The sequence below is a fragment of the Cucurbita maxima genome, unplaced genomic scaffold (assembly GCF_002738345.1).
Source record: "Cucurbita maxima cultivar Rimu unplaced genomic scaffold, Cmax_1.0 Cma_Scf00009, whole genome shotgun sequence".
Classification (NCBI taxonomy): domain Eukaryota; kingdom Viridiplantae; phylum Streptophyta; class Magnoliopsida; order Cucurbitales; family Cucurbitaceae; genus Cucurbita; species Cucurbita maxima.
In genome coordinates, this window is record NW_019272025.1 from 5,122,960 (window position 1) to 5,150,737 (window position 27,778).

Here is a 27,778-nt window from a genome sequence, read left to right on the forward strand (position 1 = left end):
TTCCCCAAAAGGCCTTATACCAACAGATAAAGTATTATTTGATTAAAACTTGTGATCATTCCCTAAATTAGCTGATATGGGACTTTCATCAAACACTTTATTTTATAACATATTATTTAAATGGTATTTGGGACGAAATTAAAAGGATAAAAATGAAAATGGTAATTAAAACCAATCCCTCGTAATTTTTTAATCCAAATTAATAAAAATATATCGACATTTTTTACCTTAAAAAAAAAACAATTTTTTTATTTTTTTATTTTTTTATTTTTTTACGCCTAAAAATTACATTTGGTTGATTTTGATTCTATGCATTGATTTTTCGATTCCAATTCTTTGTTTAGAGAATATCTGAAACATGGTGAAAAGACAGGAGAAAAAACAGGAATAACCAGAAGAGGAAAGTGGAAGAGAATATCAAACAATGGATCTCAGCTTCTTTTCCTCTTTCAACTCCTCCCTCTCAAACCACAGCTGAACTGTTAACTCTACACAGTTTTCATCTGAAATTAGGGCTCCTCTGTACCATTGAATTTGCTCATCTCTGAGATCGTATACATCATCCACCCCTTGCACCAGTAGCATCGTATCAGGTACGCGATCTGTTCATTGTACTTCGTTTCTTTACCTCATTTCTTAACGTCCAGTTCGGATCCTCGGAAAAGGGCGAACAAATTTCCTTAGCTATTTGTTAAATACTTTGCTCTGACTATAATTATGGTGATCGATAGTTTTGGCTAGCGTTTTCTGTTTGATTACTTGTCTGTTATGATCATTCGGTTACAGTTCGAAAATTGAATATAATTACACCAATTATTCGACATGCTTGAAGGAGCTTCTTGTCGCTGACATGCTGCCGACCAGAAACAGAACATAACATGTTTTGAAATAGTATGCAAGAGCAGTCGTTATTCGAGGAAAATGCACAGCGAATGATTTATGTGCCTGAGCAATTAAATGACTTCAATGATATAGAACTTTGCATTTTGGATTGAATTGATAAATGGATTTTGTTGCTATATTTACCGACCTGCTTAGAGCGTTGATATTATTGAGTATAACGGGGTGGCCGTAGAAGTTGAATCGTGTTTCCATTATTTATGTAAATTCATGTTTGTATGCCAAGTCGTTTCTTTACTGTGAAGTTGTTGACTGTCTACTTCTTTTCTGAGGCTAGGTACATGTTGTTTCTATATCTATGGAGGACCATGTTGAACAGGTTAGCGACAATGAAAGGGAGGTACTGTGAAACATATGAAATGTTAACTTCTTAAGTGACTTCGTATTAGGGATTAGGGAATGCCCAATATGGATATCAACAAGTCCAATGCCATGCACGCGGAAGAAATTAAATGCCTAGCCAACCAAGCATTTGCAGGTAACACAAGTTACTTGTGTTCATGCTATATATTCTTTCACTTGAGTTTTTTCCTTTTCTTTGACGAAGATAATCAGTGGTCAGTGTTTTTATCTTCGGGAGTTGTATACACCAACTGACCTACACCAACTGACCTTTTCTTGTAGGTTGTTATTAAGAGACATTTGTTACTACAACTGAACAGTATATATTTCAGTCTATGGTTTTATTTTATTCTATTCAATAAGATGGACTTCCGTTCTTCAATGGTATAAATGAAAAGAATTTGTTCTTACGCCAAACAATAGGTTCTTGCCTCTTCTTGTTGTAATTGACAGTAGTCCATGTACGCAGCAGATTTTATTTTTCACTCAATTATGGCTATTTCATCAATAGTTACATGTCTGGTGATGTTATTGCTTATATGCCTTCTGTCTGTGAGCTGTGCTAATCTTTGTTTTGGATTCCAGCTCACAAATATGTTCGAGCTATTGATTTATATACGCAAGCTATTGAACTCAACAATCAGAATGCTGTATACTGGGCAAATCGAGCATTTGCACACATGAAGCTAGAGGAGTATGGTAGTGCGCTAGAGGATGCATCAAAAGCTATTGAAGTCAATTCTAGATATTTCAAGGCACACTTTTAAAATTAAGCTTCTGCCGTTATTTATGGTTTTTTCTTCTAATAATATTATTATTTGCGTGTATTTTGAATATATACTAGTATATTGCCATACCAGGGTTATTACAGGCGTGGTGCTGCTTATCTTGCCATGGGGAAGTTCAAAGAAGCACTTAAAGATTTTCAGCAGGTCAGTTAATTAGGATCCACTTGAACATTGCAACTGGCTACATTCCTTTATATTTTCCTTTCCATGTGGAATTCAGAGTTGGTTTTATAAAGTCAATTTTGAACGTGTAGCCTACAATACTTGACCTGTAACATTTTTTTTTATAATTTTTGGGCAAGTTATACAAACTACCTGGTCGTGAGAAAGGTCATTGCCCATTGGGAAGTCAGAAATGTCATTAGGGTATTACTGCAATTTAGTAATTTAGGTAGCTGAGGATTTATCCGTTAGGATTTTTTTATCATGATAGAGCCGAGTGAGTGGGGGTGGAAGGTTCGGCAATAGTTTAGTTGGTTTAGGCTGGAGGAAACTCAAGATAGAGGTTCCAAGTACCTCGAATCACTGAGAAATTATTGTAGTTCCTTTTCACTTATCCTTCAATGTCATTTCATTTCTTTAGTTTCCATCACCATTTTGCATAATTGATCATGCCTTCACCGTTAGATCACAACACTTAATACACGATAGTTTCTTAATCTCTTATTGCAAGTTAGATGCTGATATTTAATTTCATCATTATATTAATTATTATTTAGTCAGTAGATCAATTTGTATTAATTCATAAAACGATACAAATAGAATTGATTTGCAGTTTTGCAAAGGATCATCATATGTGATTCATCATAAAAAAAAATTACTAGCTACTATGTGGGGTTCTTGTTCATGTTTTGTTAACTTAATTTTTTTAACTGAAACCTTTGTTCTCATAGGATAAAAAAGTATACATGGGCTGTAAGTGTGGAATCTCCTTTCTATCCCGTTCATTTTGACATCTCATATAAAAAATCTATTTAGTTCGTGATATAAATTATTCTAGCAGAATGCTAGAGTCATCAGTTCCTTTTAGTTACATCTATGATTCTTAATTTTGTTTCCATTATAGTTATTATTGATAAAAAAAACCAACAGGTGAAAATGGGGAAAATTAATTAGAAGATGGCTCTTGTCTTTTAGACGTTCTAGTTCCTGGTTGTATTTCACTTGAAGACATACACTCTGTCACTGAGATTTTTAAGATTTATCAAATGCTGTGTGGACTACCACTTGGATTCCTTAGTTTCAAAGTCATTCTTGAGTCGTAGCATCCTGGTATTAACTTTTTGTTTTTTAAAAAAAACTTTATGAACTGAAGCTCAAGAAGATGTGTCCTAAGGATCCTGACACTATCAAGAAGTTGAAGGAATGTGAAAAAGCAATTGTGAAGCTTAATTTTGAAGAAGCTATTGCAGCTCCAGTGCCACAAACGGATTCTTCGGTCAATTCTATTGATTTCCACCCTGTAGGTATAATTTTTATTCCATATTTTTTTTAGTTTGTGCCTGACAATTTAAAGGGCAGTTTTCATGGAGTTTTTATCTTTATTTTTGCCGCTGTAGTTTATTTGTTATTTGGTCGAAATATAATTTTTGGGGATATTAATTAGTCATTTACCATTTTTGAGGGGCTGGTTAAGGAACTTCTTGGTGTAAGAAAAGATAACAACTCATTGACAATACTAAATAAATACTGTTTTGATCTGTGTACTATGAAACTCATTCCATTTTAGTTCTTTATTTATGTCTAAATTTAATCTATATACTTCCAAAAATTAGTTCTTTGTTAGTTTATAGTTAATTTTATCGAATTTGGTAAAATAAAGATAATAATTTTCATTTAGAAAAAGACATTGTGAATATTTTTCCAAAACTTATAAAGGATAGGCTAATGGAGATCAGTTTTTTTTTTAGAAAAAAAAATCCAAAAAATAGCACAAACACTAAGTTTAAGATTTATTGAAAGTATGAGGACTAAATTGAACATTTGAAAGTATATGGGCTAAAATGGGACAAGTCTCAAAGTAGAGGGACCAAAATAGTATTTTTACCCATGAGTTTTCAGTTAATAGATATTTTATTAGTTTGCATCCTAGCAGAGCTGCTACCCTTCTATATGGGTGTGTGTGTGTATAAATATATAAAAAAGAGAATATATTTGAACTCCATTTGCTTTATTATTATAACTATTTTTCATGATCATTGAGGGAAATACTGTGAAAGGTGTTTTTCGAGTTCTATAAGAGAGAGGTGTTCTAGATAGTTAGTTGAATCAAACTTTTATTTGTCTTATTTCTAAGAAGGATAGAGCAACAAAGGTTATGGATTTTATACTTATCATTGTCATGACAGGTGTTTACAAAATCATAGCCAAGGTGTTGGCAGATAGGTTAAGAAAATCTAACCTACGATGCTTGTTGGAACTCTAGGCGCGTTTGTAACTGGTTTGACCACATTTTTATTGCTAATGAAGCTATTGAGGACTATAGAATTCACAATCAAGAGAGGGGTTTTTAGGTTGGTTTTGAGAAAGCCTACCACCATGTGGACGGGGTTTTTTTGTGGGCTTCTTTTTTGTATGCCCTTGTATTCCTTAATTTTTCTAAATGACGGTTAGTTTTGTAACAAAAATAAAAGTTAAGGACTCTTAAAATTATATTAAAAACTATTAGCTGACTGAAAATATATAACCTGGACAAGACAGAAAATGAATTTCATATGCTTTTAAAGTGCCAAACCTCTCTGTAATTAGTCACTGTTGATTAAAATTTCTTTTTCCCTGTAATCCATTATTATAGGGAAAGGTTCAAGTTCAACGTCATTACCGACCCAAATGGCTATAATAGCAGCAGCAGTAGCAACTACAGCAATCGCAGTTTCAACTCTTAGCGCAAAAGTTGCCACATTAGTAGCTGCAATAGCAGTGGTGGTGCTGATAATCATGGGCACACGTTGGTGGGGTGGCAGTGAAGGCGGTATCAATGCAAATACTCTAGGTTTCTTTTTTCTCTTAAAATTGTCAAAACTAGTAGAAAATTACTGCACTAAGAATTCTGCCCGTGATGCTTTTCAGTGCATATGTAGTGAGAACTAGGTTTTTTCTATTAATGGGTTTTTCTTCCCTACTAGGAATGAGGTCTAATCAATTTGGTTTCGGTCCTATAATAAGTTGTAAAAAAGTTATCATCTGAAGAAAGGAAAAAGACAACAAAGAGGTCTAGAATTAACTCATTATGGCATATTTAGTATTTGCATCATTTAATTTTTCTTCAGTGCTCGTTAATATTCATTCTTCTCATGAGAGTACATCATGAATAAAGGATTTATTAGTTACCTTCTTCCCTAGGCACTGACAATAGTTCCATCTTTTTTCTTAAGTGTAGATGTCGAACCACAGTATTCTGGAGCAAGAATAGAGGGAGATATCATAACGTTGGGTTTTGTGAAGAAAATGATGGATGATTTCAAGAACCAGAAATCCTTACACAAGCGGTATGTGTTGCACCTCCAATAGTAGGTAATATTTTCTCGATTTAGCATGCGTAATGAGCTTAGTTATTTTACTGATATTCATTTTTCTTTAGATATGTATTCCAGATTCTTCAGCAAGCAAAAAAAATATTTAAAGCTCTTCCATCTTTAGTTGATATAACAATTCCTGAAGGCAAGCGCCTCACAGTTTGTGGTGATGTCCATGGTCAGGTCAGTATTACATTCTTTTAGAGAGGCGTATATGATTGTTAGGTTTGATTTCAATTTTGAACACAAACAACTTAGGTAATGCAATGTTCTGATTCTTAACGGGCCTTGACCTAGATGGTGGTTCTCCATAATCAACGTAATGGTTTAAATGATTTTTGGAGCTTATAACGATAAACTTTCGGGTTCCTATGGATACCTATGTAGATGTTTCATTGACACAAAGAAAGAATTGTGTATACTCCTTGCATTCTGCAGTTGACCGCTGCCAAGCACATATTAGTGTAATGAGAGTCTTTTCAAGCGCACACTAGGCCAAAAGAGTTCTCTAATTATGCTCTCCTTAATCTATGCCTGTCGGATCCTCTTTTGCAATTTCCTTTGGGGCTTGTAGAGCGTTTCACTGTCCATGTATTTTGCATCTTTGGCATTTTTTTAGTGGAAGTGTTGGTGTTTTTGTTTCCTATATATATATATATATATATATATATATATATATATATTTGTAGATTGCCTCTCTTGCAAACTGAATTATTTGTGATCTTTTAGTTGCCTGATAATGATGTGTTGCATTAATCTCTACCATATATGTGGTACTTGAACAGTTTTTGAAGTAATATTTAATTCTTCTTTCTCTAAGATGAACTCCAACAATTTTATAGGCATTTACCTTTTCTTTTATTTTTGTGCCTGTGTATCTTTAAAGTCGTCTCCCTTACGCTTTCATCTTTTGATGCTTGCAGTTTTATGATCTCTTAAATATTTTTGAGCTGAATGGTCTGCCCTCGGAAGGTAATCCGTATCTGTTTAATGGCGATTTCGTGGATAGGGGATCATTTTCCTTGGAGGTCATTCTGACCCTGTTCGCAGTTAAATGCATGTCTCCATCAGGTAAATTTAATAGAATTCCAAATGGTTAGGAGTTTATATTTTGTATTTGAAGTTTGACCCCACATTTTCACTTCTCCAGCAGATATGATATGGTTATGAGGTTTGACCAGTCGTTTTGTTTCCTTTATATTTGTGGCATTTTCCCTTGAGTCTGAAAATGGTTGTGAAGGCAGTTGATCAGTACAGTACAATCTACTTTTAGTTGTTTATCAAACCTATTTCTGGTGCTTTTATTTTGTAAAAAGTCCTCCCGACATTTCGTTTATGTTCACATTTTTAAGGATGGACAGTAAATTCCACCATCTAATCAAAATCCTCTTTTTCCTACTCAGCTATACATCTGTCTAGAGGAAATCATGAGAGCAAGAGTATGAACAAAATGTATGGTTTTGAAGGCGAGGTTAAGACGAAGCTGAATGAAACATTTGTAGAACTGTTCTCAGAAGTTTTCTGTTGTTTGCCTTTGGCTTATGTATTGAACAAGAAGGTTTTTGTCGTTCATGGAGGCCTTTTTAGTGATGATGGGGTAAAACTCTCTGACATAAGAGCAATAAACCGTTTTCGCGAACCTCCAGAGGAAGGTAAGTTGATCCTTTTATATCTTTTCATGTGTTCCTTTCATTTATGTTTGAAATTGAGTCACTTTGAGATGGAACTTATAATCATATTTTTTAAACATAAGATTTCTGCTAGTTCATCAATGGTAAGTTCGTCCCATCATTGTTTGATAGCACTTCATTTTCTTTGTTGGGGCCTTTGTACGACCTTTACTATTTTTTAGTCAACGCAAAGGCATTATAACATGAGATCGTTACCTTTTCCATATTGAAGTAGTGAATTACCAGGTTCCCTGTCCGTTTTCTCCACAGGATTAATGAGTGAATTGCTATGGAGTGATCCGCAACCTTATCTCGGACGAGGTCCCAGTAAACGTGGTGTGGGTCTTTCCTTTGGTGAAGATGTAACAAAAAGATTTTTGCAGGACAATAACTTAGGTATTTTTCATGGTTTGGCTTAGCTACATATAGACTCTGCGTATGTAATTCATTTTATAACTTGAGGATCCTATACTGAAACCACAGACTTACTCGTACGTTCTCATGAGGTGAAAGATGAAGGCTACGAAATCGAGCATGATGGCAAACTCATCACCGTATTTTCTGCTCCAAATTACTGTGATCAAGTAAGTCCTTCGCTTTAAAATCTATGAATATTGTAATTGAGGTGAATACATTTAAAACTACAAACTTATTACTCCACTTGTTAACCACAAGTCTTAAAGTTAAAGCCAACAAGGGGGAAAAAGCCTAGCAAGTGTATCAGTCTGATGTGCCCTTTGAAACAAGCTGAATTAACTTTCATTATTCAGAATACAAGGGAAACAAACTATGAACATTGGTGTATTCCTCGACGACCGTGCCCGTCATAGCATTTCTTTAATGTTTTTGCTTCCTGCAGAAGAGAAAGTGACAATTCTATTTTCCTTCTCGTAGCAACTCCCTTGAAGTTGTTTTACTCGGCAGGCTGCTTGCTGTCTTTGGCCTTTATATGAGTATACCTTAGGGATAGTTTGTTTGAATTTGATAAGCTATCTTCATATGGCAGATGGGCAACAAAGGTGCTTTTATTCATTTCGAAGCACCCGATATGAAGCCAAACATCGTCACATTCTCCGCCGTGGTCAGTTTTTCCTTTCTCTTCCTACTAACCTAGCTTTCGTTCTCGACTTGGCATTTCTTAAGGCCATTGTGATTTAACCGTTGATTTTCTATGGTCCTGCAGCCACATCCTGACGTGAAGCCTATGGCATATGCAAACTTCTTCCAGTTCTTTCAATAGCTAACGTTTACTGCTTTTACACCAAGATTTTACGTTCTACAGGAATCACTGAAGAAGCTGATGCCAAAATGGCAAATTTCAGTTCCCATCTATTGATTCTCTTACATAAATATTTTGCCACTGACTTATGGCTTATGAATACTCCACATTTCCAGTTTTGATCGAATTTTGCCTGCCAATCAAATCCATATTTGTATTATATTGTATGTTTTATAATTTGTCTATTGTACCTTCTTGCTAATAATTTAGAATAAGGTGAAATTTTGGGACTTATCCTCCCTAATAACAGGGCTAACCTTTCTCTCATCAACCTCATGGCTACAATCAAAACATGATCGCTTTCCTTTTTAACAGTGATTGTTTCCTTCCAAATCAAAACTGAGTTTTTTTTCATGGAAAAACTGAATCTTCCCTTGAAAGTTTCCTGAGTTTGATTTTTGTTCTTGCATTGATCATTTATATAATTGATTTTACCTGAAGGTAGAATCTTGGTTAGATTAAAAGGTTAGTTTCTGTTTGATAGATTCTTGAACTTTAAAGAGCGAATATTATGTCTTTTAATTTTTAAATTGGTATTTAATGGCGGCTTAAACCTTTAAATTATTCAATAAATCCTTAAATTTCATTTTATATACAATAAGTTTAGTTTAAGGGATATAAAATTGAATTTTGTTACCATTTGAATTTATTAGACATAATTGATATTTGAATTTATTATATTGGCAATTTAACTTAAAATATAATATTTATACAATTAGCTTCAGTTTGTTTAAATTTAAGCACCATAAAAAATGTTTCTATTTTTAAGGCATATAATCAATTGAGAAACAATGAAAAATAAACGAAAAATCTAGGAGGAAATTTTCTAAAGTTTTGTTCAATAATTATTTAATTTTAAAAAATTAAGTTCATTATCACTATTTGTATTGATGAGCTTCAGCTTTTTACATGGTGGTTAAAAATCAATATTGCCAAATATATATATATATATTGGTTGTAAGCTTCTGACTCTGCCACGTGGCTACTCCCACCTCAAAATAGCATATAGAAGTAAAAGAAAAAAGAAAAAGATGGAAATTAGAAATTTAGAAAGAAATTAAAAAAAAAAATTAAAAAATTACCCAGTCGTTATCCAGCATCCTACGACGTTGCTCTCGTCGTTTCGAGGGTTCTATTTTCTTTATCCATTCGGTGCGAAGGTCGTCTTCTCCGTCGTCGTTTTGGGCTAACTTCATTCACCAGGTTCCAACTCCCTCCCCCGTTTTTTTTTTTTTTTTTTTTTTTTTTTTTTTTTTTTTTTTTTTTTTTTTCCTTTTAATTTTTCCACACCATTTATATATCACGCTCTCTCACGATTATCTTAGGGTTTTCTTTCCCTCTCTATTAATTTCTTTCTGTTTCTTCGTTGCATCTTTTTCGCGTTATTAGATTCAACTAACAATTCTGCGCGCGCCAAAACCGAATTATGAATTATCAACCAACTCAATTATTTTTTTTCTCTTCTTTTTTATCATTTGGAGATCAAGATTTGACTAATGAGTAATGACTGATGAAATGGGGTTTCTTACGTTTATGTATCTGTGATAGATTGTTGAATGTTGGGCCAAAACTTTTTTGGATGATGATGTTGGTTTTTTTTAATGCTAATTCCCTGTCGGACGTTCGGGGATCTTTAGTGGGTCGATTAGAATCTTTTTAAAGATGAAATATGTGGAACGAAGTTTACTCGGGAATCAGGATTGGTTCTGTTTGCTGTTTTCTTTTTAATTATGGTGAAATTGACGTCTTACAGTGCTGTTCGAGTCTCAGGCAATTCCATGAGTATTTGTACTATGGATCCCAGTTGGTTGGAGCATACATGTTTTAAAACCTTGAGGGGAAGTTTGGAAAGGAAAGCCCGAAGGGGACAATATCAACTAGTGGTGGGCTTGGGCAGTTACAAACACTATTAGGATGGAGTGTGAGATCCCACATTGGTTGGAGAAGAGAACTAAACATTCCGTATATGAGTGTGGAAACCTCTCCCTAGTAAGCGCTTTTTAAAACCTTGAGGGGAAGCTTGGAAGGGAAAGCCCGAAGAGGACAATATCTGCTAGCTGTGGGCTTGGACGGTTACAAATGGTATAAGAGTCAGATACCGGGCGATGTGCTAGCGAGGATGCTGGCCTCCCAAGGTGGGTGGATTGTGAGATCCCACATTGGTTGGAGAGGAGAACGAAACATTCCTTATATGGGTGTGAAAACCTCTCCCTAGCAGACACAAGGAAAAGTTTGGAAAGGAAAGTCGAAGAGGATAATATCTTTTAGCAGTGGGCTTGGGGTATCATGTGTGCTGAAAGTCTGTTACTTCCTGATCGGTCATGTTTGTGCATGTTTCTTTAAGTTACGGTGAAGTTTCCTTGATATGTTTTATAGAATTGATCAGTACTCGAGCCTATTAATATGATCCATGCATACTTGTACAAAATATGACCAACTTATCGATGTTGGATTTAAGTTAAATGGGATTGTTTTTCTTTCATTTTGCTGTTCTGATCAGTGGGATCGATGGAAGTATCATTAATGGATCCTTATGGGACCAATCCTGGGCCGATCGATAGCTCTGTTCTATATGACCAAGAGAAGCATGTATCCTCAGCAGTTTGGGATGGGCAGGTGCAGTTTCTAATCAGATGAACTTTATTATTGTCATCTGAAATTTAGTGTTCTAGATCATAAGTAATGGTTCAATCAAACTAATGTATGAACAGGAGCGTGGCGCACTTAGGTGTCATGAGCACACTTCCAAGCTTGATCAGTGGACACTTACAGCCAAGCAAATTGAACTGGTTGAGAGAGCTGGATTTGGGTACTTAAGATTGATTCCTGCAATTAGTCTTGATAACCCACTAATCTCTGCTTTGGTTGAGAGGTGGAGAAGAGAAACAAATACCTTCCACTTGAACGTTGGTGAATTGACTATTACCCTGAAAGATGTTGCTGTCTTACTGGGACTTGCAATTGATGGAGACCCTGTTATTGGTCTAACATACACAACCTGCCACTCTGTGTGTGAGATGTATCTAGGCAGAGCTCCAGATCATGGCTACACGAGTGGTGGAATGGTTAAGCTTAGTTGGTTGAAAGAGCTCTTTTCTCGGTGCCCCGAAGATGCTCCAATGGAAATCGTCGAACGCCATACACGTGCTTACCTTCTTTACCTTGTAGGCAGTACAATATTTTCCACGACAACCGGGAACAAAGTACCTGTCATGTACCTTCCTTTGTTTAAGGATTTTGACCAGTGTGGCAAACTTGCTTGGGGAGCAGCTGCTTTAGCATTTTTGTATAGAGCTCTTGGGAATGCTTCATTAAGATCACAAAGTACCATCAGCGGTTGCTTAACCTTATTTCAGGTTACTTGAAATTATTTGTTCCTATCTCCTACTCTCATCACGTGATCTGTTTATCTTCTTTAGCTGCATTGTTTGTTTGTTTGTTTGTTTTAATAAAATGCCCTCGTTGTTTTTGTTTTACTTTCCAGTGTTGGAGTTATTTTCACCTTAATATTGGACGTCCAAAGCTAAATCATGATCCATTGCGTAATCGCTTTCCGTTTGTGCTTAGATGGAAGGGCAAACAAAGCGGTCCGACAGCAAATCGTGATATCGTTTTTTACCGAAAGGCTTTGGATTCCCTGAAGCCTTGTGATGTAATTTCTATATGTTCTTTCTTTCTGATCTTATTATAAATTCAGCTGTGTGTGACCAGATTTGTACTTTATCTTCTAGGTGGAGTGGCTACCTTATAGAAATATGGATAGTATCCTAATGCCTGATGATATTAAAAGTTCTCTGATACTTGGGGGGGCAAAGACAATGTTGATATGCTTTGATAAAGCAGAGAAGCATCTTCCTGACCGTTGTGTAAGGCAGTATGGTATGCTTCAGGCGATCCCAGAAGATGTACGACGGTGGGAAAGAAAAAGCCGGGGCGTCGACGGAGGAGTTGACCTATCAGCAAAAATGGAAGTTGAGCTTAATGAATGGGGAAACCGTAGACTCCAGATTGTTGATGGTGATGATTGTGTAGATGAGAATGGATACATGCAATGGTACCTGAAAATTACTCGTCGGTTCATTGGGAGGCCTATATCTCTCTCATCTGAGTTTCAGAGGACGGTAAGGTCATAATTTTAAGGTTATTATGCAAATTTTGTTTCATTTTAATCTTTTTAATCTTTAACAGAATTCTGGGTTGAGGGATATTGCGCACATAGCAGATACATTCTCAACCAATGGGTTAGATCAGCAACAAATTGATTTGATTTCAAGGATAAGATACATTGCACATGAATGTTTAAGAGGCCAAATTGGAGGTCCAATTATATTGCCCTCCAGTCCCGAGATCGAACTCGGGAAACGAACAAGGGGAAAAGAGAAGGTCAGAAGGAAAGGTACAGGAAAACGTTCGAGGAAGGACGACCAATTGCAATACAATGCTGTTGGTGAGGACAACCAATCTAATTTTTGTGATTCTGCCATTGAGGTTGATCAACTACAACTCCATCACATGAATAGAGAGTTATGTTCTGTGGACTCGGAGGTCGATCATTTACCGCTTATTGACGAAGTCGACGAGGATGATAGTATGCAGTTATGTAATCCCAACATAGGGGTTGACCATCCTGACATGATCCATAATGCCACAGAGGGAAACATGGCTGAGTTAAGCCATGCTGATATCAAACTCGATGAAGCCGAGCTATGCGACACACCGAAAGAGGTTAATGGCCTCCATATATCTGATACAATAAACGAAGTCGTAGATACTCATATTTGTTGCGCAATGGATGCTGGTCATCCACTGCATTTCTCTACATCTAAGGAAGCCAATTATCATTCGACCGAGGATGTTAATCTACTGAAGTTTCCAAACACAGCTAACAATATTAACAGTTCTGAACTTTGCCATGGCTCTATTAAGAGCTCTCCTCACACAGATGAACGTGCAGCCCAAGGCTAATGCCTAAATTTTCGATGGATGATAGGCTTAGTCATTTGAAGCTCTCTGATGACTTTGGGATGCAAATTTTTTTATAAATTATTCATATTTGGTGAGTGACATAATCTTTATTCTACTCTTTTTATTTAATATTTTGAATTGGGAAGTAATTTCAAACTTTCCCTTGGATCAGAGCACACTTGGAAGTTCTTGAAGCAAGTAGGGTAGCCCGAAAGGAAACAATCGTTAGCTACCACTGCCGGTGAGTTTTCATTTTCTGAAGTTTTGAAAGTGTCTAATAAGTTCCTAAACTTTATATTTTGTGTTTAATAAGTTTCTAACTGTTTCTAAATTTTTAATTATTAATTGTTCTATGAATTTTATGTTTATAGAACTTTGAAAGCTCTATGACTTAAAAATACTAAATAGACTCGGATTTTAAAGTTTAAAGACTAAATTTGTTATTTGATCTCTAACTTTTAGAGACTATCGATTTTAAATGATGTTAGAGTTGTGGTTGTGAATATCAACCGACGTTGAATTCAGGGATTCGTTAGTTTAATGTATTTTTACTGAGCTTATGAAATTTGGGACATACATACAGCTTGTAGTTTTTGTATGAATGACCATGTTTTTTCTTTGATGGTTTAGGGTTTTTTTTTTTGTTGGATTTGGAACTTGGAGGTGAAGAGACAAAGCTCACATTCAGTAACTTTTGTTGGGTAGAGAGTATACTACCAAGAGTGGTCTCCGAAGGGCAGCGAGGGAAAATAAATTAATCCTGTATTTATTTTATTTTTCATTGATTAATTAGATTGTAATGATATTTACTTCATCCCAGTCTGGTTGAATAATCAGATGGTTCCTTTTTGTTTATTTAGAAACCTCTCTGTACTAATACTTTGTTTCAAAATCTGGTCATTTTTTAACCTTTCTCTTAAAGGGGATTCAAACGTCTGATTGTGGAACGGGGTAGCGCCCATCAAGCTCCCAGCTAGGCCGTATGCCCCATTGGCCTAGCGGAAGGGAAGGACTGTCAGGCCGTATGCCTATGGGTACAGATTTTTTTGACAAAGTACAGGCTGACTCGGAGACTTGGGACCTTGGCTTCGTCTTTTAAAAAAGTGCTGTAAGTGACAAATGCGTGAACAATCGAGATTATAGATTTTACGCTTTTTTTAATGTTTTTTTGTATTGTGTTTTGTGAAGTTTTTATGATGAAACAAGAATATATATGGAATATTATGTGTCCAAAACGCTGAAACACATGCGCCTCTCTTTGTTTTATTTTATAGTTCCCAATCAAAATACCCATCTCAATCACTTCTATCACATCCTCCCCCTCGCAGATAGCCATTTGAAATGATACCATAAACCAACCCAACAACTCCTCTTTGAACTGATCACTCTCCCAAATCCCACTCCACAGCCCAACAATGCTCTGTTTCTTCCCACACTCTCTGCTTCTTCTTCTTCTTCTTCTTCTTCTTCTTCCTCTGTTTTCACTTCCCTCTGCTTCCTCCTCCTCAACCATGGCTGCAATGAATGTTGCAGCACCCAATTCCATGCTTCCCTTTGAAGCTGAGACTCTTTTCAAGATCATGGAGTCCTTGTCCTCCGATAAAAACTGGCGGCTCTCTCACCCCAACCCTTGTCAGCCAGGCGCCTCATGGCCTGGATTGGAGTGCATATCAGCTCCCAATAACAGTAATCTCCTTCATGTCTCAAGGCTTGACTTTGGTACCTCCCCTAATCCTACTTGCAAACCCACTGCCACATTCCCTTCATTCATCTTTGATCTCCCTCTTCTTCATTCTCTTTTCTTTTTCAATTGTTTCACTCACACCAACACCACTCTCTCTGTTTCCCCTACAGCCTTCTTGAATTCCTCCTTACAACAGCTTAGCTTCCGATCCAACCCGGCGCTTGTCGGTCCGATCCCGCCTCGACTTTCTTCCCTTGAGTCCTTGAAGATCCTCACATTGTCTCAGAACCGCCTTTCTGGGACGATTCCGCCTCAGATTTTCGGCTTGGTTTCCTTGCTGCACCTTGACTTGAGCTACAATTTGCTCACAGGCACCATACCAATTCAGTTGGGTAAGCTCAGAAGCCTTGAAGGACTGGACTTGAGCTATAATTCACTCACTGGACCAATCCCAACCTCAATTGGCCAACTGGGTCTGCTTCAAAAACTTGACTTGAGCTCCAATTCACTCACAGGCAACATCCCTGATACTATTGAGAAGGTGAATTCATTGGTGTTTTTGGCTTTGAGCAGCAACCAACTTGGTGGGCACTTCCCAAAAGGATTGGAAAAGTTGCAGAACTTGCAATACTTCATCATGGATGACAATCCAATGCAAATTCCTCTGCCATTACCTGTTGGTAAACTAATGAAACTTCAAGAACTCAGGCTTGCAAGCTGTGGCTATTCTGGCATCATTCCACCAAGTTTTTCACTGCTAAAAAACTTGACCACTTTATCATTGCAAAACAATCATTTAAGTGGCCAGATCCCTGTTGGATTCAGTGGTCTTTCTCACATATATCACTTGAATCTCAGCAGAAACTCCCTCACCGGCGCTGTGCCTTTCAACTCAAGTTTCTTGAAAAGGCTGGGCAAAAACTTGGATCTCAGTGGCAATCCAGGCCTTTGCTTTAGCCCTTCTGAACCCACTGCCCAGAAATTTGGTGTCAATGTCTGTGGAAGCAATCAGGAAGATGGCTCGTTCATCCAACCAATGAACGAATCTCCTGCTAAATCAAGCTTCTGTAATCCTTTTGCTTTTGTTATTTGTTTGTTTTTGCATCATTTAATCTTCCATTATGATCTCATTCTTGTTTAAATTGATTCATTCTGCTTCAAATGACTTCTTCATTCTTGTGGTTCTTTCAATTGAAACCAAAGAATCAAATTCAAAATGGGTCAAGTCAAAGTTGGAATATCCAAAGGACATTATGAAAAAGAGATAGGGTGAGTTGCTATCAAAATTCCAAAACAACGTGTCGTTCTCAGTGCCATTATTGATGATGGTTCCACACGCTTGTGCAAAGCGAGACAACTCCTGACATTCATTTGATCACACATGGCCTGTGCTGATCATTTCTTTAAAACCCTTAAAAGGCTGCAGCTTTCCCAAGATCCAAACTTTGTCACGGCATTTTGTAAATTTATCGGTAAGATACGTGCTTTAAAATCGTGAGGCTAATGACGATACGTGATAGACCAAAATTGACAATATTTATTAGTGGTGGGCTTGTGCTGTTACAATTAGTATTAGAGTCAGACACCGAGCGATGTGTTAGTGAAGACGCTAGCTTCGAAGGGGTAGATTGTGAGATCCAACATTGGTCGGAGAGTGAAACAAAACACTTCTTATAAGGGTGTGGAAACCTCTCCCTAGCATACACGTTTTAAAACCATGAGGTTGGCGGTGATACGTACCAGGCCAAAACATACAATATTTGCTATCGGAAGGCTTGGGCTGTTTCAAATGGTATTAGAGCCCGACATTGAGCGGTGTGCCAGTGAGGACGTTTAGCTCCCAAATGAGTGAATTTGAGATTCCACGTTGGTTGGAGTGGGAAACAAAACACTTCTTATAAGGGTGTGAAAACTTCTCCCTAATACACATGTTGTAAAACCATGAGCTGACGGTGATATGTAACAGACCAAAACGGACAATATTTGCTAGTGAAAGACTTGGGCTATTTCAAATGGTATTAGAGCCAGACATCGGGCGGTGTGCCAGTGAGGACACTTGGCTCCCAAGAGAGTGGATTGTGAGATAACACATTGGTTGGAGAGGGAAACAAAACACTTTTTATAAGAGTCTGGAAACTTCTCCCTAACAAACACGTTTTAAAACTGTGAGGCTGACGACGATACGTCATAGGCCAAAGCAGATAGTATTTACTAGTAGTAGGTTGTACAGTTACACCACGAAACAAAAAAAAAACAAAAATAGTGAAAAAGAGGAGTTAGAAAATTTGAAAAAGCAAACAAGTGGGGCACGTTGGGACAGGAACAGTAGAGGTTGATGAAACAAGGCCATCAGAAGAAACTGAACTTCAAAAGGACACTTGAATATTGTAGGAGCTGGAAAGCACCCACCAAACTCAAAACAAAATTTACTTTAACATTTCACCAACAGTGATAAAAAGTAAAAATATGTTACATAGTACCATTACTCTCTTATTCTCTCTAGTTTTTCACTTTCTGAAAGTTACCTCTTTACTGCACAACTTTGTTTTTACTTTTACATAATATGAATGGAAAGTTACCCTTTTTTCATGGCAATGGAATATGACTGCTGATGGATAGAAAATTCAACCATTTTATGTTCGTCGGGATAGATTTCCAATCTACCAACTATTTGAAATGTTGGCAGCTTACTAAATCACAAGTTTGATACCTTGATCTCGACTTTGGTGTTAAGTTATACGATTTATCTTATTTCGTTAAGTTTTGATAGGAGTTTAAATCTATTGTAATCGAACTAGTTAATGTATGTAGTAAATCTTGTCTTTTAAATCTTTCGTAACGCAATTTTCACCCCATTGATATTGGTAACTTAGTTGAGAAATTAGGGTAATGATCCAATAAAGCTTGAAAATAAATCGTGGCACCTGAGTAAATAAGGGACACATAAATTAACCGAGACTACGTCCGAATGAGAGCAATCTTGAAGATACGATAAGAATAGCTTAAAATAACTGAAAATTTTATTTTGTGCACCTTTCTTTTCCGTGACTCAGATTTTATAATTAATCATGTTTTGTTTAGAGTAATTCTATGTTAGTAAGGAATTAGGTTGGCTCGTACCAATAACCAAAGAAAAATACTATTAAATATGGTTTGTGTTGTTATTTATTGGTAAAATTGATTTATTTTTTTCTTAAAAATGCTTTTAAAATGTAAATATATAACGCCTTGATATTTCACGTGTAAGGGCCTTTCCCTCCAAATTTCACCCTTCCAGTTTCTCCCGCTCGCGGCTTCCAAATTCCGCATCGACCAGCTCTAAGCTCCACCGTTTTCCATGGCATCGGAATTCCTGTTACCTACATCTGTTCAATATCAGGCACTTCTCTGATGCGTCCTCGCCGCCGCCCTCTCCCGACGTTTCTTCTCAAAATGCAGAGCTGCAAAGTCCGCATTGTCCTGAGAAAATAGTCAGATAAGCTACGGGTACCTTGTCTGTGAATCAACTCGAGCTTTCCAGATTCTCCGCCATTTCCGAAACCTAGTAATCCTCGAATTCTCTAAATAGATGCATTGTTTAGATGATTTCTTTTCGTTGAAGAAATAGAGTTGGCGATTTAGAAATTTGAAAGTATTTGGTAGCTTATAGGGTTTAATTCTTATTACAAATGTAGGGAATATGATATTTAGATGGTTGGAGATCTTTTAGGTTTCTCTCCCTCATTTTCCTGGAAATCAATCCTCTGTCATCTGGTCCGATTCTTTTACACACACACACGTCTGTGCAACGAAATTTTCATAACATTTTATCACTAAATATCGAATCGCGATGCTTGAAGGTTCTATATAGATGTCATGTATAACCTTTGTTAATGCTTATGTTGGCTCATATATCTAGTGCTAATCCAAGCCGAGACTTCTTATAAATTAGAATGAATTCTTTTGATATTTAGTGTGTCGCAGTCCCTAATTTGGTGAAGCAAGAAAAAGTATACAATATCTTTTTAGTCATTTTATTCATATGGTGGTATGTGTGAAGTATCTCATTTGTTGCCGGATAATATGTGAATTCTCAAAGTTTGCAGCATATGTGTCTTTGTGAATGTGTCTCTGATATCATCCACGTCTTGCTATTATTCGTGTTCATGGCCAGTGCCCTTTGAATATATTTCATTCTAGATCATGGTTCATGCCATAGTAAGAATTAAAGCATCTGGTAAAATTTGTAAAGAATGGGGTGCTTTAGTTTTCAGGTGGGAATCCGAAGGGCCATTTAAGCCATTCCATGTGATGAACCCTACGAGAGTCTCACTTATCAGATTCAGTCTTTTCTGGCATTTTAAGTACTTCACCGGCTTATTCTCAACCGTGTTAGGAATCACGGACCCTCCACAATGGTATGATATTATCCACTTTGAACATAAGCTCTCATGACTTTACTTTTGGTTTCCCCAAAAGACCTCATTCTAATGGAGATGTATTCCTTACTTATGAACCCATGATCAACTCCTTAATTAGCCGATGTGGGGCTCCACCACATGCCAGATCATCTAGGCACATTGGTTCCAGTAACTATCATGATGGCTAAGTACTGACTCTACACTGAACCCTTTTTATTTTGATAATTCCTGTAGCTATGCAACCTTTTTAGTTATCTTTAGGAAGAACCACTACTACCATTCCATTACAGGATAGTCATAGTTTTAATTAAGAGTAAGGCAATGCATAGATAGCAATGTATTCTTCCTATACCTTGTGGCCAACTGTGTTCTTTTAAATTGGGTTCATTATCTATTGGAATTTCCTTGTTAGTTAATGCATTAGTAATTTCTAAAATGAAAGATCCTCCTCAAAATGCTAAGAATTCCATGCATATTCATTTTATGTAGATGAGTAGTTTTCAAAACCTGATTTCCTATTGATGACTCTCGTTCTTTTAGTCACACAGGAATTCTGTTGAGGATTGTTGGAAGAGAAGTCTCACATGGACTAATTAAGGGGTTGATCATCAGTTTATAGGTAAGGAATACATCTCCATTAGTATGAGGCCTTTTTGGAAAACCAAAAGCAAAACCATGAGAGTTTATACTCAAAGTGGACAATATCATACAACTGTGGAGGTATGTGATTCCTATCTAGTTCTTCCTTAGAATTGCTAGAGTAAAATTATGTGTATAGAATGGTCTTGAGCTGTGATTCGAGATATGATATGGTATTCATGGTTCCTGGAATATAAAGTTTAAAATACAATGCAATACTAGTGAAACTAATATGTTCTTTTTACCTCATACCGTTCCGGGAATTCTGAATGTTTGAGCTTATTTACCCCTGAAGAATTGATTCTGATATTCCAACGCGCCTCTATTTCAATAAGACTAATGCATAAATATCCATATCTTTTATGTTTCTACATAACCCTTCTTCAGCGGTCGCCGTTTTCTCTTGTCGTATCACCCAATTCATGTATGGCTGGTTGTTTCAGGTGAAGAGATGGCTGGATTTGTGTGCAATCCCTTAACCGGGCAATGGTCCCTTTCAGATGATACCAGTGTAGATTACATCGCGTTTGGTTCAAAAATCAGCCAGCAAACGAACTAACAAAGGTACAATCTTAATCCTCACATAACAAGTATTAATTTTGCCCTGAAACTGAATAGTTACCCTTAATCAACTTCCCTCTAAACATTCCCTTAAAAACCTTGTTTTCTTTGTGGCGTATAGGGCCTTCCAATCTCATATAAACAATAAAAAAATCTCAATTTTGAGCTGGAAAAGGAAGAAAAGCATGCTCTGAATTGCACTTCACTCTTAATTATTACTCTGAATTTTAGCTTAGGCATGGATATCGAGTACTTTTTGAAGTGCGTAAATTAAAGTTTTTTTTTCCACTAATCTATTCTTTGTACTTAGATTTACTGAGTTCAGCAAAATATTGTTTTTTTGAAAAATAACATTTTTATTATTTTGCTTATCTAGATTCGAATTGAAGTTTTAAAATAAAAAAAGATAAAAAAATAAATTCAGTTTTTTTTTTTTTGAGAATAAAAAATAAAAAATATATTATATTATAAATTGTATGATATTGTAAAATAATAATATGCAAAATTTTAACATAAAATATGTTTCTAATTCCTATTTCAGATCGTCATGGAATAATTCGTAGAATTTTCTCTTTTTTCTCCGGAAGTCATTGTATAATATCTATACTTGCCTTTTCATTATCCTTGTTGAGTCTCCCAAGACCATTATCACCGGGCCCCACTTTTTCTAGACGTAGCTGCTCGGGATTCGGATAACGCTTCATCGGGGCCGTTGATTCATCAAGTTGATCATGTTTCCATCACAAAGATCGGCCAATCACAGTTGCTCGTAGGTGGCATTGGGTGAGGTATAGTAACATTGAATCATTATATGAAAATTAACATGAAAATAAATATCAATAATAAATTTTTATGAATTATCTAATGGTTTGGAATTTATTGATCAAGGCCCGTGGTTTCCTCAGAACTATTTGTCAATACCAATTATCTTATTAATTTTTCAATATTGAGATTTTGGTCTTTTAAGTTATTGTCTGGAAAATACGTGTTGGACTTGCTTGTACCATAATATAACATTCTTTGCCTAAATTTCGTAGGTAGAAAGCAATTTCCTAATTCTAATTATTTCATATGCCAGACTTTTTATATAAATAAAACTTTGGAGAATTTTGTATAATTCATCTTTATCAATGTCATTTTTAATGTCTTGAATTCTTGTTATCACATATTTTAAGTCTGGTTCAAATTTGATTTACTTCTTATTGTTGGTTGGTCATTTATTCAATTTAAAATTCTATCTCTTCTGATGTTAGTTTGATTTGATTTTTTTTGATCGGCCTACGTGTCTTTTGGAGCTTTTGTTCAGAAGTGTATTTGAACAATTGTAGTAAGGATCTGCGATCTTTTGTTCTAACCAGTTGAGCTATCTTAACCACCTTTGTTCTAATGAGGTGAGCTACTTAAACCACTTTTTCGAAGTCTCTTTTCTCGGAAACATTAGCTTTATTTTACCACTTGATTAGTAAGGAAAAAATCTTTTATGGTTTTTTTTTTTTCCACAATATAAACAGAGTTACTTGTAAAGAATTATTTTGTGATATGTTTCAAATTTATATCAAATTGCTTATTTGTATATTTAGTCTTATGTTAATCTACATTTTTTTTTAATCATTATGAGATAACTAAATTGTGATGATTTTATGGAATAGTTTGACTTAGTTGATATATTTTTGGTAGGAAAAAAATGGAGCCAGGAAAGTACACGTGGCATGAGCTCACAGTTATCCGCCCTTTTTTTCTTCTTCTTGTCCAAAGAGCTTTCTCACACCTTTTAAATGCGAGCAATTTTCGCTTCGTTCTTGTGAGAAACTGTATCGCCTTTTTTAGTTCAGGGAATTTAGAAGCGGAATCGAAGAATTGTTAGATTATTTGCTTTCCTGTTCGTATATTGTTTGGTTGTAATCTCAGTCGTTCAGAATCTCATTTCCGTCGATCGGAAAGGAAAACAGATGCCCACCGACATGGAATTGTCGCCTTCGAACGTTGCTCGTCATCGCTTGGCCGTTCTGGCAGCGCATCTGAGCGCTGCGTCCTTGGAACCGCCGGTGATGGCTTCGTCCCTCGAGGCTCATTGCGTGTCAGCTCAGACCATGGTTGCGCCGCCTGAATTGGTGAAGGGTACGTTGACGATTGTAGATGAGAGAACTGGAAAGAGGTACCAGGTCCAGGTATCTGAAGAAGGCACGATCAAGGCCACCGATTTGAAGAAGGTACACGAATTAATGGATCTGTAATATATTTTCCCGTATTTGAATCGGTTTATTCGTTTGTTTGGTTGTTGTTGATTTAACTTTAGGCTGGTCAGATGCGCGTGATGAAGTTTTTCTTGTGTTGTTTGATATCTCGGAATCTTCATGGTGTTATTTAAGTAGGCACCGATTTTAGTTTAATGAATTTTCTCGTAATATTTGTAGATAACTACAGGACCAAATGACAAGGGGCTTAAGCTGTATGATCCAGGCTATCTCAACACTGCTCCAGTTCGGTCGTCGATCAGTTATATTGATGGTGACTTGGGAATTCTTAGGTACAGAGGCTACCCGATTGAGGAATTGGCTGAGAGTAGTACCTATGTGGAAGTTGCATACCTCTTGAGTAAGCCTGCGAGGAGCTATCACTTTAACTATTTTGTTGGTCTAAAATCATTGTGGTTGTGTATGATATTTCATGCTGATGTAATGCCTGGTTTGTTCCAGTGTATGGGAATTTGCCTTCTCAGAGTCAATTGGCAGACTGGGAATTTGCTATTTCTCAGCATTCGGCTGTACCGCAGGGACTTGTGGTGCGATTGCATTGTTCTATCGAGTTTTCCTGCATATATTTCTTTATATAAATTTCATTGTCTGAAGAGCTTCTTATTGATAGAGTTCTCTCTTATTTCAATAGGATATTATTCAAGCAATGCCTCATGATGCACATCCAATGGGTGTGCTTGTTAGTGCAATGAGTGCTCTATCTGTCTTTCATCCAGATGCCAATCCTGCCCTTAGAGTAAGTTGATATTTTTGGATCTCAGTTATTGTATATTAAGGTTCTGCTCCATTTTAAAGATCAGGCTCATATTGATTTTTAATCGAAAGACAGACTAAGGGACCAATTATTTCATTTCTTCCTTCTTGACGCGTCCACTGCTCCCTCTCAAGAAAAGATAAAAAATGAAGAAAATAAAATGAAAAAGGGGAAGTTCCCTGGGTTCTTGGGTCCCTCCTTCCCCCTCCTTCTAGAAGCTGTCAACCCAGCTTTAAAGTCAAGTGCCACTTTCGTTTAATCAACACTAATGAGAACGATAAACTATACCTGCTTGAACTGATTATTTTGTACGCTGTGGCTCTTCTAGAAAAAGTTTTTAGGGCATACTGTGGAGAAAGTTCTATTTTTCACTTTCTGTATACAATTAACATTTAAAACTGCATGTTGTCTTTACTTTAACTGAATAACTTATATATGTAGTTCATCGTACTTCAGTTATTTTTTATGCAGCAGATTCTCTTAAAATGGCATGAATGGCCACGAATAGATGGGAAATCCATCTCGAGAAGGAAGAAACCTTCATTGAAGTAAAATTCACATATTCATCAGTTAGAAGTCCCAATTACAACCTGATTTTGGATTTATATGGTATTACAAGAAAATTGGAAAATACTATATAAAAACGTAAGAAAGCTGATAAAAAAAATCTATATAAACTAACATAATAACTGTACAACTCTTGACGAAAGCTTCATGATGTCGTTGTTACTCTGTGCATCTATCTTTTAAGGCTTTGTGATGTGAAAGGTTTTTTGTATTTAGTCGTGTACCATTGTTTTGCTGTAGGGACAAGATCTTTACAAGTCTAAGCAAGTGAGAGACAAACAAATAGCTCGTATTATAGGGAAGGTATGCTTTCTATGAACATTTTATCAGCTAAGTTTATTTCATCAGTTTTTGTTATGCCAGTATTACTTTTTTGGTTTGCCTGCCAATGTAGTTTTTTTTTGGTTTGCCTGCCAATGTAATTTTTCATAGAATGTTCATTATAGTTTGAGACCTCCATGTTACTTCCTTCTAGATGTATGGAACTACCAACTAATTTGTTGGGTATTTTATCTGAATTTATAGGCTCCCACCATTGCAGCAGCAGCTTATCTTAGACTTGCTGGAAGACCTCCAGTTCTCCCTTCCAGCAATCTTTCTTATTCGGAGAATTTCCTGTACATGCTTGATTCTTTGTAAGTTGCCTAGACATCTTTGTTTTCATTAATATATGAGGACAGGTTCTATTATATAATAGAAATGCCATCTTATTTACCTTTGCTAAATTGAATACTTGTGTGAGTAGTATAGCATTGTACTTGCTATCCAGGATGTAGAAAAACAAAGGCTTTGGGCCTGATCCAGACTTTTATCTATGCAGGGGTAATAGGTCTTACAAACCCAATCCTCGGCTTGCTAGAGTCCTCGACATTCTATTCATCCTTCATGCAGAACATGAAATGAACTGCTCAACATCTGCTGCTCGCCATCTGGCTTCAAGGTAGACAGCTTTTGTACCAATGTCCTGACTAAATTAGGGCATCTATTATTCCTGTCTGATCCCTTCCCTTTATGGCTTTTCAGTGGTGTTGATGTGTTCACTGCTCTTTCTGGAGCTGTCGGAGCACTGTATGGCCCTCTTCATGGTGGGGCCAATGAGGTAAGCATAAAGGCAATTTCCCCCGGCGATTGGAATCAGCTAGTTTCCCAATGATTGTATGGGGTTCTCTCCATGGATTAAACACTACCACTTTGCTCTTTTGTGACATTCTTGATTTGTTTTGGTTCATTTCTTTTGTTTTCCTGATGATTGTAGGCTGTGCTTAAAATGCTAAGTGAGATTGGAACTGTTAATAATATTCCAGAATTCATCGAGGGTGTTAAAAACAGGTACTTGCCACTTTGTGCCCATAAGTTAAATTTTTACTTGGTTCTCTTTTTGTAGTGTGAAAGAACTGGTAGACACCACTTTGTACCAATGGACTTTCTTACTTCCCAAGGATCTTTATTTTTTGTTTAAACTTGGGAATGCTAGTTAGATTGCTCACGTTACTTAGTTCTCCAGGAAAAGGAAGATGTCAGGTTTTGGCCATAGGGTTTACAAGAACTACGATCCAAGAGCTAAGGTTATAAGAAAACTTGCCGAAGAAGTGTTTTCCATTGTTGGTCGGGATCCTCTCATTGAGGTATTCGTCTGACAATTGTTTCCATGTGAAAATGCGATCTGCTTACACTCTCTAAGAGCGAGAAGCAATTCCTCTTTGAGCATTGTTTAACAATGATTATGGTGCCATATAGGTGGCTGTTGCTCTGGAGAAGGCTGCTCTTTCAGATGAGTATTTTGTCAAGAGGAAATTATACCCAAACGTTGACTTTTACTCCGGATTAATATATAGGTAGGAAGGTATATTTTAGTTTTCTAATGAAGATATACAAGCGATCCGTCTCTTGAGGAGTCGATAACTGATGACGTGTTTGATCAGGGCTATGGGATTTCCACCTGAATTTTTCACTGTGCTGTTTGCAATCCCTCGAATGGCTGGATACTTGGCACATTGGCGAGAATCGCTGGATGATCCCGACACTAAGATAATTCGACCTCAACAGGTTAGTTCTCTTCTTACCAGATCTTTGTAAACTATCTTCTCAGACTAGATACTAGATAGCATGAAACTTGGTATGATGCTAGCTATGAGTTCAGTTAAACCTTATTCTCTGTTCATTCATGGAACTCAGGTCTACACTGGGGAATGGCTGCGACATTATATACCACCCAACGAACGACTTGTACCGGCCAAGGCAGACAGGCTTGGTCAGGTTTCCGTTTCCAACGCCTCCAAACGCCGATTGTCTGGATCGGGGATCTAGGCTAGTTCAGATTCATCCAAATCAAATGTAGGAGAATAAAATAATGCATCGCAAGGAAAGCAACACTTATGTTGTACAAAGTTGCAAAGTAGAACAACGTTGGAGATAAATCCTCCTTCAAGAATAAATGCTATACTTCGCCATTTGTATGCAGCGTGTAAGTTTCTTGTTTAAGTAGGATGCGGTATTGTAATTTCCAGTATTTTAGAGCACCTTATGTTGTACCCTTATTATCATATTCTCCTTTCCAACTGTAAGGAACTGGATGTGACGATTTGTCCTGCAATTTCTTCTTCCTTTTTTTTTTTTTTTTCATTTTACCACCCTTTTTAGTAATTTCATCTTCGCTCCTATTTCTTATCACCTAGGTCTGTTTAATTTAATTTTTCTAACTTTTTATTACTTCATAAATTAACATATAAAATACTCAAAATCAAATCGTTATGGAGATGTTCTTACAAAGAATTTAGTTTAGAATCTTAGTTTAATCTGTTTTTTTAGTTGAAATCTTGGGTGCAAAATTCTGGTATCTCTGTATGGATAGGGGTTTAGGAAGATCGATCGAGAGCAATGGGAATTTTACAACGAGGGGTTTATTAGAGGACGAATCCATCTTCTAAAAAGCATCCATTGACGCAAACCAATCTACAGCCACAGCCACAGCCATGGAAGTGGAGCTTCATTGTCAGAACCAGAGAGACAAGAACTCGAGATGAAAATTAAAACCCCTTACGAAGAAAACACCATATTCCAATCCCAGTTACAGGAACACGAAAACGAAAAGGAACAAATGGGGCGTCAAATTCACACAATCTGTCAGCAATTATGGCGGATGGGGAATCAACAGAGGCAGCTAATTGGCATATTGGGCGTAGATTGGGGAAACTGAATGAGTTTATGGATGAAGAATGGTGGGAGTTTGAGAGAGACGAGAAGAATGGTTTGAAGAAGAAGGTGATGGATGGTTCCTCCATTGGAGCTGATGGGGAAGCTGGAATTGCCATTGGGGTTCTGTGAGGATTTGCTCTGCAATGTGGCGCAGGCTGTGGGGGAAGGGAAGGAAATGGATGCCGAAGTTGTGGGGTTGAAGAAAGAAGAAGGGGAAATGAGAAGGAGAAGGGAAGAAGGGGGTTGGAAATGGAGCGAATGATG

The 27,778-nt window shown here is 36.7% G+C and overlaps 4 protein-coding genes, 1 long non-coding RNA gene and 1 pseudogene across 5 annotated transcripts; all 6 read left to right on the forward strand.

Annotated features, from left to right (window-relative positions):
• The first annotated feature begins 303 nt into the window (after positions 1-303).
• Positions 304-8,685, forward strand: LOC111483835 (serine/threonine-protein phosphatase 5-like). Its single transcript, XM_023130175.1, has 14 exons — positions 304-593; positions 1,178-1,378; positions 1,828-1,997; positions 2,103-2,174; positions 3,346-3,496; positions 4,825-5,022; positions 5,410-5,518; positions 5,611-5,728; positions 6,469-6,616; positions 6,949-7,197; positions 7,486-7,611; positions 7,699-7,799; positions 8,222-8,296; positions 8,399-8,685. Exons 2-14 carry the CDS (start codon positions 1,300-1,302, stop codon positions 8,453-8,455), a joined length of 1,653 nt encoding a protein of 550 aa, XP_022985943.1. The 5' UTR covers positions 304-593; positions 1,178-1,299; the 3' UTR covers positions 8,456-8,685.
• A 904-nt stretch (positions 8,686-9,589) lies between these two features.
• On the forward strand, positions 9,590-14,314 carry LOC111483825 (protein MAIN-LIKE 2-like). The gene is made up of 8 exons (XM_023130159.1): positions 9,590-9,697; positions 10,995-11,110; positions 11,206-11,850; positions 11,979-12,146; positions 12,226-12,615; positions 12,683-13,550; positions 13,632-13,700; positions 14,090-14,314. The coding sequence occupies exons 2-6, from the start codon at positions 11,003-11,005 to the stop codon at positions 13,457-13,459; spliced, it is 2,088 nt and encodes a 695-aa protein (XP_022985927.1). The 5' UTR covers positions 9,590-9,697; positions 10,995-11,002; the 3' UTR covers positions 13,460-13,550; positions 13,632-13,700; positions 14,090-14,314.
• A 109-nt stretch (positions 14,315-14,423) lies between these two features.
• LOC111483846 (protein TOO MANY MOUTHS-like) lies at positions 14,424-16,301 on the forward strand. The gene has a single exon (XM_023130193.1). The coding sequence runs from the start codon at positions 14,875-14,877 to the stop codon at positions 16,282-16,284; it is 1,410 nt and encodes a 469-aa protein (XP_022985961.1). The 5' UTR covers positions 14,424-14,874; the 3' UTR covers positions 16,285-16,301.
• Positions 16,302-18,403: 2,102 nt separating this feature from the next.
• LOC111483912 lies at positions 18,404-22,135 on the forward strand. The gene is made up of 4 exons (XR_002718432.1): positions 18,404-18,687; positions 19,397-19,486; positions 20,626-20,746; positions 21,415-22,135. It is a non-coding gene; the product is annotated as an uncharacterized LOC111483912 (long non-coding RNA).
• A 309-nt stretch (positions 22,136-22,444) lies between these two features.
• On the forward strand, positions 22,445-26,926 carry LOC111483841 (citrate synthase, glyoxysomal). Its single transcript, XM_023130187.1, has 13 exons — positions 22,445-22,953; positions 23,158-23,338; positions 23,440-23,525; positions 23,630-23,734; positions 24,560-24,622; positions 24,845-24,954; positions 25,140-25,259; positions 25,343-25,418; positions 25,575-25,648; positions 25,824-25,944; positions 26,057-26,154; positions 26,242-26,365; positions 26,495-26,926. The coding sequence occupies exons 1-13, from the start codon at positions 22,693-22,695 to the stop codon at positions 26,624-26,626; spliced, it is 1,551 nt and encodes a 516-aa protein (XP_022985955.1). The 5' UTR covers positions 22,445-22,692; the 3' UTR covers positions 26,627-26,926.
• LOC111484034 lies at positions 26,754-27,776 on the forward strand (annotated as a pseudogene).
• The last annotated feature ends 2 nt before the right edge of the window (positions 27,777-27,778 follow it).